At 60.7% G+C, this 18,165-nt stretch overlaps 1 protein-coding gene across 2 annotated transcripts in view; it reads left to right on the forward strand.

Moving 5' to 3' along the window:
- Positions 1–18,165, forward strand: part of Cacna1a (calcium voltage-gated channel subunit alpha1 A) — a 180,676-nt gene that overhangs the window by 135,007 nt on the left and 27,504 nt on the right. For both annotated transcript variants that reach the window (XM_077105758.1, XM_077105759.1), the window contains exons 25-30: positions 3,220–3,319; positions 5,045–5,205; positions 6,574–6,711; positions 8,534–8,735; positions 9,609–9,773; positions 12,404–12,514. In XM_077105758.1, the coding sequence (XP_076961873.1) occupies positions 3,220–3,319; positions 5,045–5,205; positions 6,574–6,711; positions 8,534–8,735; positions 9,609–9,773; positions 12,404–12,514 (877 nt within the window). The remainder of the gene's footprint in view (positions 1–3,219; positions 3,320–5,044; positions 5,206–6,573; positions 6,712–8,533; positions 8,736–9,608; positions 9,774–12,403; positions 12,515–18,165) is intronic.

The raw sequence follows: 18,165 nt of genomic DNA on the forward strand, positions 1-18,165 counted from the left end.
GCCATCTTCCTGCAGGCAAGTGCGGTGACATTCAGAAGACGCGGTCAATATTTGAGGCTGACATTTCTGTCACCGGATGCCTCCTAGTCCTGAAAGCAGAAGCTACACAATTGCACGTGTGTCACTTAATTCTGAACCTTGAGGACCACGTGCTTTGGAGAGGGCGGCCGAAGCTTCAGAAGCGTCTCCCTTTTAAAGTCGGCAGCTTTTTGTTTTATTCTAAGGTCTCCCTGTGCTGCCCAGGCTGGCCTGGATCTCCTGGGCTCAGGAGACCCCCTGCCTCAGCCTCCCTCGGGGCGACCACAGGCCCCTGCCGTGGCGTCTGGAGGCAGATTGGCCTAAACACCTACCAACGGCCCCCGGGCTCCCGCATCCCTGGCGCCCTGCCCTCGTCCAGCCTGGTGGTGCCCGGAGTGGACTCAAGGCCCGTCAGGTGCTGCAGACCCAGGCCCGGCCCTGAGACTGAGCCCGGTTCCGGGGCGGTCCTGGAGGGTGCAGAGGACCCTGAGGGCGGCCTCTGCTGACCTGTGATTCCCAGGCCGCGGGGCACACTGGAGGCCACCCGTGTCACAGATGAGGACCGCCAGGCAGAGGCGCCAGGCAGAGGCAGGCACAATTCAAACCCAGGTCCTTCCCCCAAATGCTGCCCCTTTAAGAGGCTCCCACGACCTCTGGCAGTGACCTTGACCTCTGGCAGTGACCTTGACCTCTGGCAGTGACCTTGACAGCTCTGGGCCTCCTGCCCCTGGGACGGACTGGGCCTGCCCGGGGTGGGGACCAGGGGAGGGGCTTCCATGGAAGGATGGACCCCAGGGTCAGAGCCCGGGGGGCTGCCCCTCGGCCCAGGTGGCGGGCGCCCAGGTGTGGCCAGTGTCTGCCCTGAGGCCGCTCACGATCTGTCTCTCCCTCCCACGCCACCTCGCCAGGAGCAGCACACGGTAAAGTCTCTCGCTCTCTGTCTCTCGCTCTCTCTGTCTCTCTCGCTCTCTGTCTCTCCCTCTCTGGGTCTCTTCCGTGGCCTGTGTCCTTGCTGCTGTCCTGTCTACGGAGGTGACCAGAACCTGCTCCCGAGGGCCACAGCCGCGACCCCCACCGCGACCCGCCGGTTCTTGGCCAGGGGTGTCCTCCCGGGTCCCAGCTCAGCAGGGCCAGGGAGCTGCGAGGGTCCCCAGGACCCCGGAGGGAGCAGGCGCTGGCCCTAGCGGGCATGTGCCCTGCCCCAGGGGCCCTCACCCCGCCCAGCGCGGGAAGCTGGCTCCTCCTCAGGGCCCCGTAGACGGGAGGGCGCCTCGGTGTCTCCAGAGGCCAGAGTCTGCTCAGCCATGTAGAGGGCTGGGGTGGCGGGGTGCTGGGCGCCTGGACCCAGTCTTCTTACTGGGGGAGTTTAGCAGGCGCAGGGGCCCGCGCCTAGAATCCCAGTGGCTGGAGGCTGAGGCAGGAGGATGGCGAGTTCGAGGCCAGCCTCAGCCACTCATACCAGGTGGCCGGCCTGAGCCAGAACCAGGGGCGTCAAACTGATTCCGACGCAGGAGCCAGAGACCCACACTGTTGCACCTGTGTCCAGTGCTTCCTCCAAGGGAGCCGCTGGGTGCCAGGGGCCCCTCAGCCCTCGGCTCCTCTCAGTAGTAAGGCCCCAAAGCCACCAAGGAGTGACCATCTCCCCGCACGACCGGGTGCTGGGTTCTGTGTCCTGCTCTGCCCCGATTTCCCCCGGTGGCTGCCCCCCACGGACTTGAGGCTCCCGTGCGGGACGCAGCCCCACGCTCGTGAGGGGGACCTGGGTTTAAACCACGGCCCCTTGGCTCCCTGAGAAACAAGAGGGGGCAGCCCGAGGGAGCAGATGGCGGGAAAGACCCTCTTGCACTGGACGCCCTGGCGCTGGGCTGGGGTCTCTGGAGCCCGGAGGTCGGGGTCTGCAGCCCCGACTCCGACCTGAACCTCACGTCAGGGGCAAGAGAGGGGTGGGGAGAGGAACCCGGTGACATGGAGGATGGCCACGGAGGAGGTCGCCGCCCGGGTGGAGGGTTTGAGGAGCCTTCTGTCCCAAGGCTGAGATACTCCCAAAATGGCCCCAGAGGCTGGCTGAGCCGGAGGCAGGGAGGCAGGGAGGGGAGGTGCGCCCAGGGTGCACGGGAAGGTGAGTGGGCACAGGTTTCCAGGAGCCCTGAGGGCCACACCTGGAAGTCACGTGCTCTTCTGAGAATTCAGAGGCCCCAGCAAGCCGGCCACCCTCATTGGCCACTGGGTACAGAAAAGAGGGAAGAGGAGCCGGGCGCAGTGGCGCTCGGCTCAGGAGGCTGAGGCAGGAGGATCTCAAGTTCAAAGCAGCCTCAGCAACATGGAGGCCCTAAGCAACTCAGTGAGACTGTCTCTAAACAAATACAGAACAGGGCTGGGGACGTGGCTCGGTGGCCAAGTGACCCAGAGTCCAATCCTTGGTACCAAAAAAAAAAAAAAAAAAGATGGACGAGGAGACCCAGGCTGGGGGAGAGGGCGGGAGGGGATGGGGGTGGGTCTGACCTCAGAGGGTGGCAAGAGGGACAGGGATGTACAGGCCGTGACCTCAGGGGTGCAGATGAAGGACAGGTGGTTGAGCCCGGCCTCGGGTTCTCGCTTGGTCACCTGGGTCGGTGCCGTTGACAGCCTGGGCCCCAGCGCCGTCCTCTGGACTCTAGGGTGGTGGCCGAGGGTGGCACACCAAGGCCCAGGCTGCTCTGCTGTCACCTCCCTGGCAACGAGGTCTCGGGCACCGTGGAACCAGGCGCGACCGGCAGCTGGGAGGGCGGCTGCTGCCCCCGTGGGCTGGGGACGTGGAGGGGGCCTTGGCCTTGCCCCCCATCCTGCTGGGCGGAGGGGATGCCCGTCTGCTCAGAGCCCCCAAGACGGTGGCTAAGTGACGCTCTGGCCACCAGACCCCCAGGCCAGGCGCTTTCTAGAAGTGGCCACGCAAGCATTGGGGGCTGGGGCAGCGAGCTCCCCGTGCCGGTCCGGGGGCCACTCGGGGCACCTGCTCAGGTCCAGCCAAGTGGCAGAGCCTTCAGCAAACCCTGAGAATAAAGCCACAAGACCCACTGCTCGCGGCTCCCTGAGCAGGGAGTGGGAAACCAGCCCCACAGGGAAGGGCAGGCTGGGAGGGTGGAGCGCCCGCAGCTGGGGCCTCCCGCCTCCCAGCCTGACACCCAGCCTCTCTTCCCTTCTCCCCCTAACATCCGTCCACAGTGGCAATAGCAAAGGGAAGGACATCAACACCATCAAATCTCTCCGAGTCCTCCGGGTGCTACGACCTCTTAAAACCATCAAGCGGTTGCCAAAGCTCAAGGTGAGACTGGGGCACGTGGGGAGGGGGCCCGTCAGGTGGGCCGGGTACAGTTGAACAAGTCACGCACTGCCCAAAACCACCGCCACTGAGGGAGGGAGCCGCTGGTAAGGCTCAGCACCGCCCTCCTCTACGGGTCGGGGTGTTACTACAGATGGCCTGCAGGTGGCGGTGAAGGGCAGGACCTAACGGCTTGCGGGTGTAATGTGTTGCCTTCAGGGTCCCTCTCCCTCACCCTCACAGGGGGTCCCGTGGGTGACGGGCACAGCCCTCGTCGGAGCAGCAGGAAGCTGGGTTTCCGGTCTCACATGACCCCTTACCTGCCTGTCTAGGCCCCCAGACCCCTGTCCCAAAACAGCCAGACCCCACATTCCCCAAAGCTCCTTGTTCCAAACAAAGACGGAAAACAAACCCTAGCATTCCAACAACCGCTGTCCCCCGGGGCCGCCAGCGTTCTCCCACTGGCTTCCCGTCAAGCCAGTTTATTAATCTCACTTAAGAGAATTCACCTTGAAGGGAAGTGCGCTTCGCCTCTCTCAAGCCCCAGAACCCAGTGCCCACAGAAGGGAAAAGGCGCATCTGTTGGAGGAAAATAAGACCCTGTCATTAACACGTGGCCCAGGACGGCTGCGCCCGCGGCCCTGGGCGTGCTGTGGCCGGGTTGGAGAGTGACCAGGGCAGACGTTCACCCCGCAGTCAGAGCAGCGCCCCAGCACGCAGGAGGGTGGGGAGGAGGTTGTGACCCGAGGTTCAGCCTCATCCAAACCGGCCTCTGATGTCCCCTCCGGAGGCAGCATCGTTGGTGGCGTCCCTTCTTGGCTCTGTGACAACCAGAGGGTCTGTGGCTGCCCTTTGGGGTCAGGCCTGGCATTGGGATGCTCCTGGGGACCCTGCCTCTGTGTCCACGAGGCTGCGGCAGCCCCTGGTGCCTTTGAGGCGGATCCGGCATCGCCCTGAGGAGCCGGGGCGAGGCCCGGGAGGCCAGGGAGAGCGCTGGGGCCGAGCTGCCGGGGTGGGCCTGGCTCCTGGGGGGCACAGAAGGAGTCCTTCTTGCGTCACGCGCACAGGGTCACCTCCAATCCAGAGCCCCTGACTGCCCGGGAGGAAGGAGGGAGGAGTCCACGAGTCCAGGCACTGGGAGACGGGGCTGTGGTGACAGGGACACAGAAGTGACAGGCAGAGGCCTCTCCAGTGAGGACGCTCCCCTGGGCCTGAGGAGCCACAGGCCGAATTGGGAAGGCCCTGGAAAGGGGCAGCCGGCCCAGGGGCTCAGACGCACGGAGACCCAAGACCGAGGCTGGGTGTTGGTGGTGCCCACCTGTGACCGCAGCGACTCAGGAGGCTCAGGCAGGAGGATCCCAAGTTGGAGGACAGCCTCAGCACCTTAGCAAGACCCTGCCTCAAAAAGAGCTGGGGACGTACCTCAGTGGCAGAGTGCCCCGGGTTCCATCTTCAGTGCCAAAGACAAGGGGCTGGGGGGACACCCGAGACTGGACTGGTGGCAGCTCCAGCACCTCCGCCAGCCAGGTGACCCTCCCTGAGTGACCTGGGCCTGACCTCCGCGGTGAGGTTGCAGTTCAGGCCTCCCTCTGTATCTGCAAGGGATTCGTCCCAAGAAGCCCCCTCACATACCAAACTCCCTAAAGCGGCCGGGGCGTCCCTGGGTGGCGACCGCAGGGGCGCTGTGCGCCCCCTGGTGGCTGGCGCCCTCACGCCCCTCCGCCGCAGGCCGTGTTCGACTGCGTGGTGAACTCGCTCAAGAACGTCTTCAACATCCTCATCGTCTACATGCTCTTCATGTTCATCTTCGCCGTGGTGGCCGTGCAGCTCTTCAAGGGCAAGTTCTTCCACTGCACCGACGAGTCCAAGGAGTTCGAGAAGGACTGCCGGTGGGTGTCCCTCCCCAGGCAGCCCTGGAGTGGGGACCGCTGGGACAGGGACGCGGCTCTTGGGCCTGAGCCTGGGGGTGAACCAAGGGTGGCCGCCTTGGAGTCAGGGTCTTGCTGTGTTGCCCCATGCCGCTCGGGTGATCCTCCTGCCTCAGCCTCCCAAGTAACCAAGTCTGCAGCCTCAGGCCACCAGGCCTGGCTGAAACTAAAGTGCAAATCTCATGTAATTTTCACTTGTCATGAGAACTTTTCCCCCCTTGGTGCAGGGCATCAAACCCAGGAGTGCTGTACCACTGAGCCATCTCCCCCAGCCCTTTGTATTTTTTTGTTTTGAGACAGGGTCCTGCTAAGTGGTTTAGAGTCTTGCAACGTGGCCGAGGCTGGCCTTGAAAATTTGTGATTCTCCTGTCTTCTGCACCCCAGCAGCATTTTAAAAATTTGTTTTCGACCATTTAAAATTGTGAGACTCATCCTTAGCTTGGGGGTCGACAGAAATGTCACATGGTGCAGATATGGTCTGTGGCCCGTCACTTACCAGCCCCTGAGTCAGGAGCAAGAGGTCTAGTTTTCAGAGCTTTCTGGAATTGTGGGAAAGGGACTCCGGGCCTCAACCCCCTCCGCATCAGGGTCCCGATGGAGTCTCTCAGCTGAGCCAGGAAGGTGCTTCGGGACCCGTGGGGGTGTCCTGCAGACTTGGCTCCCCCCCAGGGACTTGTCACGCCTCCCACGCTGCAGCAGGCTGTTTCTCTGCCTGAATTCCTTCAGTCCCGGTTGGTTGACCCCCAGGTGCTGAACCCGGGATGTGAGGATGTCACTGTCACCACTGGGGTAAACTGGTACTTGGCTGCAAAATGTGGAAGGATCCTAGCCAGATGCGGGGACTTAGGCTGATCCCAGCCTCTCTGGAGGCTGAGGCAGGAGGATTGCAAGTTCAAGGCCAGCCTCACCAACTTAGCAAGACCAAGAGACTCAGGGAGACCCTGTCTCTAAATAATATATGAAAAGGGCTGGGGAGGTGGCTCAGGGGTCAAGTGCCCCTGGGTTCAATCTGGGGACTGCACAATTTTTAATTAATTAAATATAATAAAAAGGGCTGGGATGTGGCCCCCTGGTTCCAGCCCAGCACCGAGAACCAACACCATCATGTGTGACTTGGAAGCTGGCCTTTCCCTGGTGCAGGGTGGGGACATCTCCAGGCAGCCTGGTCCCCATCTGGACCCACATACAGCCCTCCAGAAAGCGCAGGAGGAGCCATCGGGGTCACTGCTTCTGGGCTGCCTGGGCTGGTGTCCCCCTTCCTCCCTGTCCCTGGGGGCCCAAGCCGAGCCCCGTCCCGTCCCGACTGGCTCACGGCCCCCCCCTCGGCAGCGGCAAGTACCTGCTCTACGAGAAGAACGAGGTGAAGGCCCGGGACCGGGAGTGGAAGAAATACGAGTTCCACTACGACAACGTGCTGTGGGCCCTGCTGACCCTCTTCACCGTGTCCACGGGAGAAGGCTGGCCACAGTAAGTGACCCCCGGGCGGGGCTCGGAGGGCGGGGCTCGGAGGGCGGGGCTCGGAGGGCGGGGCTCGGAGGGCGGGGCTCGGAGGGCGGGGCTCGGAGGGCGGGGCTCGGAGGGCGGGGCTCGGAGGGCGGGGCTCGGAGGGCGGGGCTCGGAGGGCGGGGCTCGGAGGGCGGGGCTCGGAGGGCGGGGCTGGGCGGGGCTTGGAGGACAGGGTTCCTGGGCGGGGCTTGGAAGGCAGGGTTCCTGGGCGGGGCTCGGAGGGCGGGGCTCGGAGGGCGGGGCTCGGAGGGCGGGGCTCGGAGGGCGGGGCTCGGAGGGCGGGGCTCGGAGGGCGGGGCTCGGAGGGCGGGGCTCGGAGGGCGGGGCTCGGAGGGCGGGGCTCGGAGGGCGGGGCTCGGAGGGCGGGGCTCGGAGGGCGGGGTTCCTGGGCGGGGCTGGGGTGGGGCTGGGGTGGGGCTCGGAGGGCGGGGGTTCCTGGGCGGGGCTTGGAAGGCAGGGCGCCCACCTCCCGAGACAGGAGGGATGTCACCCGGTGCCCTGAATGTGCCCCTGCATCTGGGGACTGTGCACTACACAGAAGGGCCCCACGGGGCAGGTTCCCCCACCTGTCCCCGTGATGAGGTGGGATGTCACTGGGCCAGGGTGACACTCTCACCCAGGCAGGGCCAGGACTGGAGTGAGAGAGAAAAAGCGGATCATGCAAGCCCGGGTGGACCCCGTCTTTATTTAAAATTTTGATATTTGGCCCGGTGGTGGCGCGCGCCTGTCATCCCAGCAGCTGGGGAGGCTAAGGCAGGAGGATCCCAAGTTCAAAGCCAGAAACTTAGGGAGACCCTGTCTCAAAATAAAAAATTTTAAGAAGGGCTGGAGAGGTGGCTCAGTGGTCAAGTGGCCCTGGGTTCAACCCCTGGAACCACGATATGTGGCTCATGGTGGACTTTGTGGAATTCATTTTGATGTTTTTAAATGTCACAGATTTTTTACCTTAATCTCTTGTATTTGGGGAGCCCCCATAATTTGTGTCCCAGGTAAATGTGTCTCCCTCCTCACCCCTGGCCTAGTCCTCCTCCCAGAGGACTTGAAAGGCCAGGATGAAGGCTGCAGGGTCTGGCATGTGCTGTCAGCACCTTTATCCCCAAGCTCACTTTGAAATGAATTTTTAAAGACACCCCTTGGACAGCCTTTAGTCCCACCTGTCAGAGAATCATTACAGTATGCTTAATGATTTTGTTTGAATAAGGCACCTAATAGTGACCTTCCAAAAAATACATTATCATGCACGCGTGAGCCTGTCACATCTACTCTTTGAAGGTGTGGCTTAAACAGAATTCATAAGCAGTGCACACCCTTTGCAACTGTACAGGGCTTCCGTGCACATATGTGTTCCCCACATGCATCCTGTCACACCTTCCCAGCACTGTGCTTAAAAACTATCCCCCAACATGTCAAACTCCTGCCCCTGTGACCCCCTAACTTGTTCCCATTCATTACTGTTAACTTGGTTCCAAATCCCAACGTGACTGCTCCTGAGTAGGGTGTCCAACGAGTCCCCCTTCCGTTTCCCCCGTGTGCAGAAGGGCCCCAGATATGACCTCCCTGAGGTGGTCCCTGGGAAAATAGAACGTTGAGAATCCCTCCCGGCACATCATCGGCCCTCGATCCGCGGCGGCGAGATGGGGCCACCATCAGCCTTTCAAGGAGAGAGGCTTCCTTCCTGTCCCGCCCACCTCACCCCTCCTCCTGTCCCTCCCACCTCACCCCCCGCCCTCCTGTCCCGCCCACCTCACCCCTCGCCCTCCTGTCCCTCCTCCACGCCACGCAGGGTCCTCAAGCACTCGGTGGACGCCACCTTTGAGAACCAGGGCCCCAGCCCCGGGTACCGCATGGAGATGTCCATCTTCTACGTGGTCTACTTCGTGGTCTTCCCCTTCTTCTTTGTCAACATCTTTGTGGCCTTGATCATCATCACCTTCCAGGAACAGGGGGACAAGATGATGGAGGAGTACAGCCTGGAGAAAAATGAGGTGCCATCCCCTGCGTCCTGTGGAAACTGTCATACACACCCAGGACCCGACTTCTAGGGGCACCTGGGGACAGAGGGCAGCCTCCTCCCAGCAGGGCAGCCCTGCTGGGGTTTCCAGAGGAAAACACCCCTCACTGTATCGGTCAGTTCAGACCAGGGCCCGCTGCAGTAACGAGCAGCCCCGGGCATTTTCAAAGGCGCTGACTTCTTGCTCACATCACCCGTCGGAACCGTGGGCGGCTCTTCTCCATGACATCTCTAGTCCTGTCCCGGGCTGGTACGGAGGCTTCAGCGTGAAGCAGGAGCATGTGCAGCCCAGCTCTCGAGGCTGGGCCCAGAGTCGGGCCCTCACTTTTGCCCCATGTTCTTGAGCTCGAGCGAGCCCGGTTGGACGTCGGGAGGGTGGGGAAGCAGCATCTTCCCGTGGGAGGCCCAGCAAGTGGTCAGAATGAGTCTGGTCCCCGGGGAGGACCGAGGGGGCCCTTTGCCCTTCTGGGATCACCCTGGCTGCTCAGAGGACCCAGTGCACCTGTCTTCCGTGCTGCTGACCCCTCAGACTCAGTGGCCACTGTTTCTCCTTCTCTTTATCCCTCAAAGAAAAGGAGAAGGAAAACCAGGCGGCCCATAGGAAAGAATGGCTGGGCCCCGAAGCCAGATTTGGCCCATGCAGCAGCTGAGCCATCTCAGGCAAGTGGCTCAGCCTCTCTGGGCCGCGACAGTGAGGCTGTTGATAGACCTTCTCTGAGGGGTTCCAGGGGTCACAAGGGAAGCCGAGGTCCAGGCACACCTGGACTCCTGGAGCAGTGGGGTCGGCAGGGGCCAGCGCAGGGCCTCCCGCTCCTCCGCCTCCTCACGGTGGGCCTCCTCCCCACAGCGGGCCTGCATCGACTTCGCCATCAGTGCCAAGCCGCTGACCAGACACATGCCGCAGGACAAGCGCAGCTTCCAGTACCGCATGTGGCAGTTTGTGGTGTCCCCGCCTTTCGAGTACACCATCATGGCCATGATCGCCCTCAACACCATCGTGCTGATGATGAAGGTGAGCCCCCAGGCCCACCCCTCATCACTCAGGTGACGCCCCGAGCTTCCGTACCTGCTGTTCCCACTGCCTGCACACTGTTCCCGCCCTTCTGCCTGCGTGTGCAGACCCCTTCCTCCAGGGAGCCCTCGCCTGAGTCCCCAGGTTCAGCAAGGGCCCGAGTCAGAGGGGGCGAGAAGCCACAGAGACGTTTGGTGGCTGAAGTGCAGGGAGAGGGCTGGGCCTCGGGGCCTTGAGCCTCCTGGGGTGGGAGCCAAGCCACGGGCCTGGGTTCAAGTCCAGCTCTGCCGCCAGCTCCCGGGCTCTGCTTGCCCCAGGGCGTCCGCTTCCCGGTCAGTGAGATGAGGGACGGTGAGGAGGGGACGCTCTGCAGCCTCCACCCCGCTGGGCGTCAGAGACGGGTTCATCCCGGCACAGAGGACGGAGGGAGGGAGGGAGGCTGCGGTTCCTTAGTTCTTCCTCCAGCCCCCGAGTGGAGCCCAGGGCCTCGTCCGATGTGCACGTGTCCACCACCTGGCCAGTCTCTTTTTCTTTTGTGCCGGGGATTGAACCCAGGGGTGCTAACCGCTGAGCCCCATCCCCAGCCCGAGTTTCTAAGTTGTTTAGAAACAGGGCCTCCCTGAGTTGTTTAGGGCCTCACCATTGCTGAGGCTGGCTTTGAACTCACGATCCTCCTGCCTCAGCCTCCCGAGCCGCTGGGGTGACAGGCGTGGGCCTCTGCACCCGGCCTGGCTGTTAATTCTTGATAGTGAAAAAACTGGACCAAGCTCCCCTGAGGCCTCCCCTGCACGGTGGCCCTGCTCTGGGGAAAACGTCCCAGACAGTCCTCAGATGCCTAAACCACAGAAGGCGCCGACCCCCCGCCTCACAGCGTGCTCTTTCCCGAACCCGCTGGATGAAGGCTGTGAACCAGGTGCAGGGCCTCGGGGAGCCGGGGCGGAGCGCTGGCTAGGGGCCCTGGGCTCCACCCCAGCGCCACCAAAGGACAAAAAAAAAATCAAGGTTCAGTTGACACAATGTAACCTGACCATGCAGTCACCATCGGTGGCGTTTGGTACATTCACCAAGTTTTCCCCACTGCCCATCATCCGGACACCCCCACCCCGAGAGGCCACCCCCAACCCCCACCCCACCCGGCCAGCCGTCTGCACACTCTCTGGGTGACGTGCCTCCCACGCTGCAGCTGTTTTTGCTTTTTGTTTAATTACTGTAAATAGGAGACCCAGGACTGTGCCCTTGAATTCTTCAGTAGATATTGCTTAAAAATAAAACTTTTGTCGGGCCCCTGGTGTGCGCCTGAAATCCCAGCGGCTCTGGAGGCTGAGGCAGGAGGATCGCCAGTTCAAAGCCAGCCTCAGCAATGGCGAGGCCCTAAGCAACTCAGAGAGACCCTGTCTCCAAATAAAATACAAAATAGGGCTGGGGATGTGGCTCAGTGGTTGAGGACCCCTGAGTTCCCGCCCTGGTACCCAAAATAATAAAAAATAAAAGAATGAAGACAGTTGCATTTTTTCACTTAAGATTTATTTAAATCTTAATGAATATTAAGCTTTTAAAAAAGAGAAGGCTGAGGGGCTAGGGCTGTAGCTCAGTTGGTAGGGTGCTTGCCTTGCATGCAAAGGCCCTGGGTTCAATCCCAGCACCACAGAGAGAGAGAGAGAGAGAGAGAGAGAGAGAGAGAGATCTAAGCTGAGTGTGGTCCACCCCCACAGTCCCAGCTACACCGGCGCCTGAGGCAGGAGGCTCACGGAGCCTAGGAGCACTAGACTGGCCCCCCAGACTGCAAGACCCTGCTCAGAAAGAGAGAGAGAGTGAGAGAGAGAGTTCTAGAAACGCTAAGGTTCTGATGGAGACACCAATTACCTTTATGATCACTGCACGTTGTATACACGTGTTGAAATATCACACTGTGCTCCATAAAAAATGTATCATTCTTATGTGTCAGTTAAAAATTATAAATGTGTTTTCTTAATTTAAAATTTTTTTTTTTAGTTTTCAATGGATCTTTATTTCATTTATTTTTATGTGGTGCAGAGGATGAAACCCAGTGGTACAAGGGGCTGGGGCTGGGGCTCAGCGATAGAGCATTTGCCTCGCACGTGGGAGGCCCTGGGTTCCATCCTCAACACCACATAAAAATGAATAAATAAAATAAAGGAATTAAAAATTTTAAAAAATAAATAAAAATAAATAAAAAGCAAAATGCAGGTTGGGTGGGGTGGGGCACAGCTGTAACCCCAGACACTAGGGAGGCTGAGGCAGCCTGGGCTACTTCGAAGACCCTCAGCAATTTAGCAAGACCCTGTCTCAAAAAAATATGAAAAGGGCTGGGGAGGTAGCGGGTGGAGAAGCGCCCTGGGCTCAGTCCAGTGCTGCACAAGGAAAAGAACAAGAGGCAGCTACGGGGGCGGTGGACACTGTCCTGCGTGGTCAGGGGCCGCCCAGGACACGGAGGCCGAGACGGGGCTCAAGACAGTTTTCATTTTGAACGTGGAAAGACTCCGGGCGGTGGGGACTGGACCCTCAGTGCTCCCTCAGCCCTTGCCGGGCCTGGTTGGGCGGGCCCGGGTCACTCCTGGGAGGACGGGGGCCATGCGCTGCTGCTGCTGCTGACACCCCCCTCCCCCCAGTTCTACGGTGCCTCGGTGGCCTACGAGAACGCCCTGCGGGTGTTCAACATCGTCTTCACCTCGCTCTTCTCCCTGGAGTGCCTGCTCAAGGTCATGGCCTTCGGGATTCTGGTAAGTGGCCTGGGCTCTACCCTGTGCTGGGGGCCACGCTCTGGGCGGGGCTGAGGGTCTCTCCACCTGGTCCCCAGGCCCCACCCAGGTGGCGGCTGCACAGCTCCCGTGGCTTCAGCCCCTCCCCAGATATTCAAGGGACCCCAGTGAGACCAGGCACTTTGGTGACATCCTGGCCCAGGGGCATAAGGATTCAGTTTTTCCTCCAAAGGATCCCAAGGAGGCAGAGTGATTATCATCCATTTTAAAGACAAGGAAACAGACCAGGGAGGCCAAGTCTGTGGGATTCAAACAGTTTTACCCACAATCCACGGGGAGAGTCCACCTAACTGTGGAGCCAGCACCCGGCACCCAGACACAGCCTCAGCCAGGCCTCGGAAAGTCAGTGTCCAACCTCCCCACCTGCCTTGTGCTCTGAAGCTGTCGATTCTCCTCGACTCCATTTTTCTTTTTCTTTTAAATGCGTTCCATGACCCGCTAACTTGATTTCGTCTCCTCTACTGCATGTAGTCTCAGCCCAGGACCCTCAGCCTCAAGGAGAGCTGAGGATGGGGGGAGGGGAGGTGTCTGTGAGATTAGGTGGGAGAAAATCACTTCTTTATTTTTCTCTAGCCGCTAACTCAACTCGAGTGTTTTCTTTCATCTTGAAGGTAGATGTGCTGGTCAGTTTTCCATTACTGTGACAGAACACCTGAGGTTGTTTACTTATAAGGAGAAAAAGGTCACTCTGGCTCATAGTTTCAGGTCGTCTGTGTCGCTTCCTGGCCTGGGCTTCCGAGCTACAGGCTGTGGGGACCACTTGCTCTAAACCGGTAGAGCAAGGTGGTCCCCACAGGTAGCTGGGAAGCCCAGGAGGAAGGAAGAGGAAGGGCCAGGGTCCCGGTATCCTTTTCAAGGGCACGTGCCCAAGAACCTAACTTCCTCCTGCTGGGCTCTCCCTCCTGAGGGTTCCCCACCTCCCGTAGAGCCACAGCTGGAGAGCAAGCTTCAACACAGAGGCCTCGGAGCACATTCAGATCCAAACTGTGGATCAGGGTGACTGCGTTAAGTGGCCTCTCCAAGGTCCCCAGTGAGTGGCCAAGCTGGACCTTGAACCAGGACATCCGCTGTCCCCACAGCTGGTGTAGTCGCCCTCTCTGAGAGAAGGCCCACAGCCCCTGGTCTCAGCCACCGCTCAGGAGCCGAGTCCCCCTGGCCGAGGAGGGCTCACGGCCTCCAGAGGGCTGCCCGGCCCTCCCCCACGGGGCTCCTGGGAGCGCCAGGTCAGGGAGCCGGGTGCAGAGGACCACCAGTAGGCGCTGGGGGCTGTCAGAAAGGCCACCTCTGCCCTGTGTCCCCATCAGCAGCACTGGGGAGGTCTCTAAAACTGAATGACAGGGGACACAGCTCAGCTGGTAGGTGCTCGGCTCCCAGGCCAAGGCCCTGGGTTCAATCCCCCAAAAAAGGAATGATGGTCCAGGGCCACCTCCAGAAGTTCTGCCCACCAGTGTGTGCTGCGCCGTGTGGTGCTGCGCTGTGTGGTGCTGCGCTGTGTGGTGTGTGGTGCTGTGCTGTGTGGTGCTGTGCTGTGTGGTGCGTGGTGCTGTGCTGTGTGGTGTGTGTGGTGTGTGTGGTGCTGCGCTGTGTGGTGTGTGTGGTGTGTGTGGTGCTGCACTGTGTGGTGTGTGTGGTGTGTGTGGTGCTGCGCCGTGTGGTGTGGTGCTGCGCTGTGTGGTGCTGCGCTGTGTGGTGTGTGGTGCTGTGCTGTGTGGTGTGTGTGGTGCTGTGCTGTGTGGTGCTGTGCTGTGTGGTGTGTGTGGTGTGGTGCTGTGTGGTGTGTGTGGTGTGTGTGGTGTGGTGTGTGTGGTGTGTTTGGTGCTGTGTGATATGTGTGGTGTGGTGCTGTGTGGTGTGTGTGGTGTGTGTGGTGCCGTGTGGTGTGTGTGGTGCTGTGTGGTGCTGCGCTGTGTGGTGCTGTGTGGTGCTGTGCTGTGTGGTGTGTGTGGTGTGTGTGGTGCTGCGCTGTGTGGTGTGTGTGGTGCTGTGCTGTGTGGTACTGTGTGGTGCTGCGCTGTGTGGTGTGGTGTGTGTGGTGCTTTGTGGTGTGGTGTGGTGCTGTGTGGTGCTGCGCTATGTGGTTCTGTGTGGTGCTGCGCTGTGTGGTGTGTGTGGTGTGTGTGGTGCTGTGTGGTGCTGCGCTGTGTGTGTGGTGTGTGTGGTGCTGCGCTATGCGGTGCTGTGTGGTGCTGTGTGGTGCTGTGTGGTGCTGTGTGGTGCTGCGCTGTGTGGTGTGTGTGGTGTGTGTGGTGCTGCGCTGTGTGGTGTGCTGTGTGGTGCTGTGCTGTGTGGTGTGCTGTGTGTGGTGCTGTGTGGTGCTGTGCTGTGTGGTGCTGCGCTGTGTGGTGTGTGTGGTGTGTGTGGTGCTGCGCTGTGTGGTGTGTGTGGTGTGTGTGGTGCTGCACTGTGTGGTGCTGTGCTGTGTGGTGCTGCGCTGTGTGGTGTGGTGTGTGTGGTGTGGTGTGGTGCTGTGTGGTGCTGCACTGTGTGGTGCTGTGTGGTACTGCGCTGTGTGGTGCTATGTGGTGCTGCGCTGTGTGGTGCTGTGTGGTGCTGTGTGGTGCTGTGCTGTGTGGTGTGCTGTGTGTGGTGCTGTGTGGTGCTGTGCTGTGTGGTGCTGTGTGGTGCTGTGCTGTGTGGTGCTGTGTGGTGTGTGTGGTTCTGTGTGGTGCTGTGCTGTGTGGTGCTGTGCTGTGTGGTGCTGTGTGGTGTGTGTGGTGCTGCGCTGTGTGGTGTGGTGCTGTGTGGTGCTGTGCTGTGTGGTGCTGTGCTGTGTGGTGTGCTGTGTGGTGCTGCGCTGTGTGGTGCTGTGCTGTGTGGTGTGCTGTGTGGTGCTGCGCTGTGTGGTGCTGTGTGGTGTGTGTGGTGCTGTGCTGTGTGGTGTGCTGTGTGGTGCTGCGCTGTGTGGTGTGTGTGGTGTGTGTGGTGCTGTGCTGTGTGGTGTGGTGCTGTGTGGTGCTGTGCTGTGTGGTGCTGTGCTGTGTGGTGTGCTGTGTGGTGCTGCGCTGTGTGGTGCTGTGTGGTGTGTGTGGTGCTGTGTGGTGTGGTGCTGTGTGGTGCTGCGCTGTGTGGTGTGTGTGGTGTGTGTGGTGCTGTGTGGTGTGTGTGGTGTGTGTGGTTTGTGTGGTGTGTGTGGTGTGTGTGGTGTGTGTGGTGCTGTGTGGTGTGTGTGGTGTGTGTGGTGTGTGTGGTGTGTGTGGTGTGTGTGGTGCTGTGTGGTGTGTGTGGTGTGTGTGGTGCTGCGCTGTGTGGTGTGTGTGGTGTGTGTGGTGCTGCGCTGTGCCGTGTGTGTGGTGTGTGTGGTGCTGCGCTGTGTGGTGTGTGTGGTGCTGCGCTGTGTGGTGCTGTGTGGTGCTGCGCTGTGTGGTGCTGTGTGGTGCTGTGTGGTGTGTGTGGTGTGTGTGCTGTGTGTGGTGCTGTGTGGTGCTGCGCTGTGTGGTGCTGTGTGGTGTGTGTGGTGTGTGCGGTGCTGTGCTGTGTGGTGCTGTGTGGTGCTGTGCTGTGTGGTGTGTGTGGTGCTGCGCTGTGTGGTGCTGTGCGGTGTGTGCAGTGCTGTGTGGTGCTGCGCTGTGCCGTGTGGTCCTACAGCGCTGAGATTTGCGCCCAGGCAGACTCTCCTTCCCTCCCAGCCACACCCTCAGAGGTAGAGCAAAGCTTTGCTTCTGTTTTTCCTGAGTCAGGGCCTCACGAAGTTGTTGAAGCTGACCTCAAACTTGAGATCCCCTGCTCAGCCTCCAGGGTTCTAGGTGTGAGCCCCCATGCCCAGCTAAATATGGGGCAGGGGTCATCTGTTTTTTTGGGTGCTAGGGGTTGAACTGAGCCGCTGAGGCAGGCCTTCAACCTGTGGTCCTCCCGCCTCAGCCTCCTGAGTAGTGGGACCGCGGTGTGTGCTGTTCCACGAGTTCCTGGGTCGGGGTCACACCAGGACTGTCAGGCACAGGGATCAGCACCAGCCTGGTGGAGGGGGCGTCCCAGAATTCCGGTCTCGGGTGCCACATACGGGCTGTGTGGCCCGGGGTGGGTCACAGGAAGATCAAGGCCCAGGCTCCTAGAACTGCCCCGGCCCTGCCCGCTGTGTGGCCCCGGCCAAGCCCTCTGGTCCCCTGGTGTCCTTGCCAGCTCTTGACAATGAAGAGGTCTTGCCCCGGGTCCCAAGGCCAAGAGGAGCTGGCCTTCCACTGACCAAGCGGCTCTCCTGCGGGGGCCGAGGCCCCGGCTCCCTCCCCTTGCCAGTCCTGCCCAGAGCTCCCCTTCCCATGTTAGACAAAGCCCAACTTTCCCCGGTACCCGGGGCACAAGGCGGGTCCCCAAACACCTGGGCGCTGGCTTCACCTGGGAGTCCTCAGGGGCAGAGCTTGCCACGGGACTGAGTGCAAGGATGTGTCTGGAAAGCCATCGCCAAGGACAGCAGGGGAGGGGGCCGTGGGGAGGGCCAGGAGGGCAGCTGCCCCTGCCGGGAAGTCCAGGCCACTGGGGATCAGTTCCACTGGGGGCCTCCAGGTGGCAGCAGAGGGCCCGGACGCTGAGGAGGGAGCTGCATCTCCCTGGCCGTGGTCACAGTCAAGGCTGCTTCCAGGGGCCCGGGGCAAAGTAGCAGGTGGCCCCAGAGAGGGGTCCACGGCCAGACCCCTGAACTCGCCCCATCTCCTCTGAAATGCGTGGGGATGTGGGTAGGTCCCAGCAACCCCTGCCACCAGTTTTCAAGCAATGTCGCCTGCTGAATACTCAGTAGCCACAGTTGTTACCACGCTGCCTCCCAGAACCCAGGGGCCCGGATGCTGCAACTCCGAGGGAAGCGTAGTTCTGAAATGTGGATCCTTCTAGGCTGCAGGGCTGCCTGGGGTCGAGCCCTCCACTGGCCACTGAGAGTGAGGCCCAGGTCTGGCCTGCGTCAGGGGGACACTGACAAGGCCCATGTTTCCCACGGGTCCCACAGAGCCTGGAGGGGGGAGGCGTCTGTTTGACCCAGATTCTGAGGTCCCAGCAGGGTGCTGGAGGAGGAAATTGGAAAGGCCCCTCTCCAAATGGACCAAGCGTCCTCATTTCAGTGCCAAGTTAAGGGGAGCAGGGGACTCTCAGGGGGCTCTGGGCTGGGGTTTTTATCAGATGGTGTGGGGCATTTCAGTATTTTAACAACACAGCTGTCCCAGGGTGTCTGAGTTGAGCCAGCTGCCAGCCGCCAGCCCAGAGATGTATCAGTCAGGATAGTTCAAGTTAAGCTGCAGTAACAAAAAACCCTACCTCTCAGTGGCTTTAATCAACCAAGATGGTTTGGGGTTTTTTTCCCCCCACACTCGACAGGGGATTTTTGCCTTCTGTTCACTCACGGCCCAGGCTAATGGAATACCTGCTGTCTGGATGTTGCTGGTCACAGGCAGGAGTGACTACACTACCTCAGCCACACAGCCCCATCTAACCAGGGGCCAGGAAGTGTAGCCCTGTGTGTGCCTGGAAGGCCTCAAGGCCCTTCCTCCAGTGCCCAGTGACCTCTGTCCTCCTCTCCAGATCAGGAAATGGAGGCACAGAGAGATCAAGCCAATTGCCAATAGCCACACAGCTCCAGAACCTTCCCTCCCTTAGTGGGTGTGCTGTTAGCACAGCAGGGTCCTAATCTA

This window comes from Callospermophilus lateralis, chromosome 1 (assembly GCF_048772815.1).
Source record: "Callospermophilus lateralis isolate mCalLat2 chromosome 1, mCalLat2.hap1, whole genome shotgun sequence".
NCBI classification, from domain to species: Eukaryota; Metazoa; Chordata; class Mammalia; order Rodentia; family Sciuridae; genus Callospermophilus; species Callospermophilus lateralis.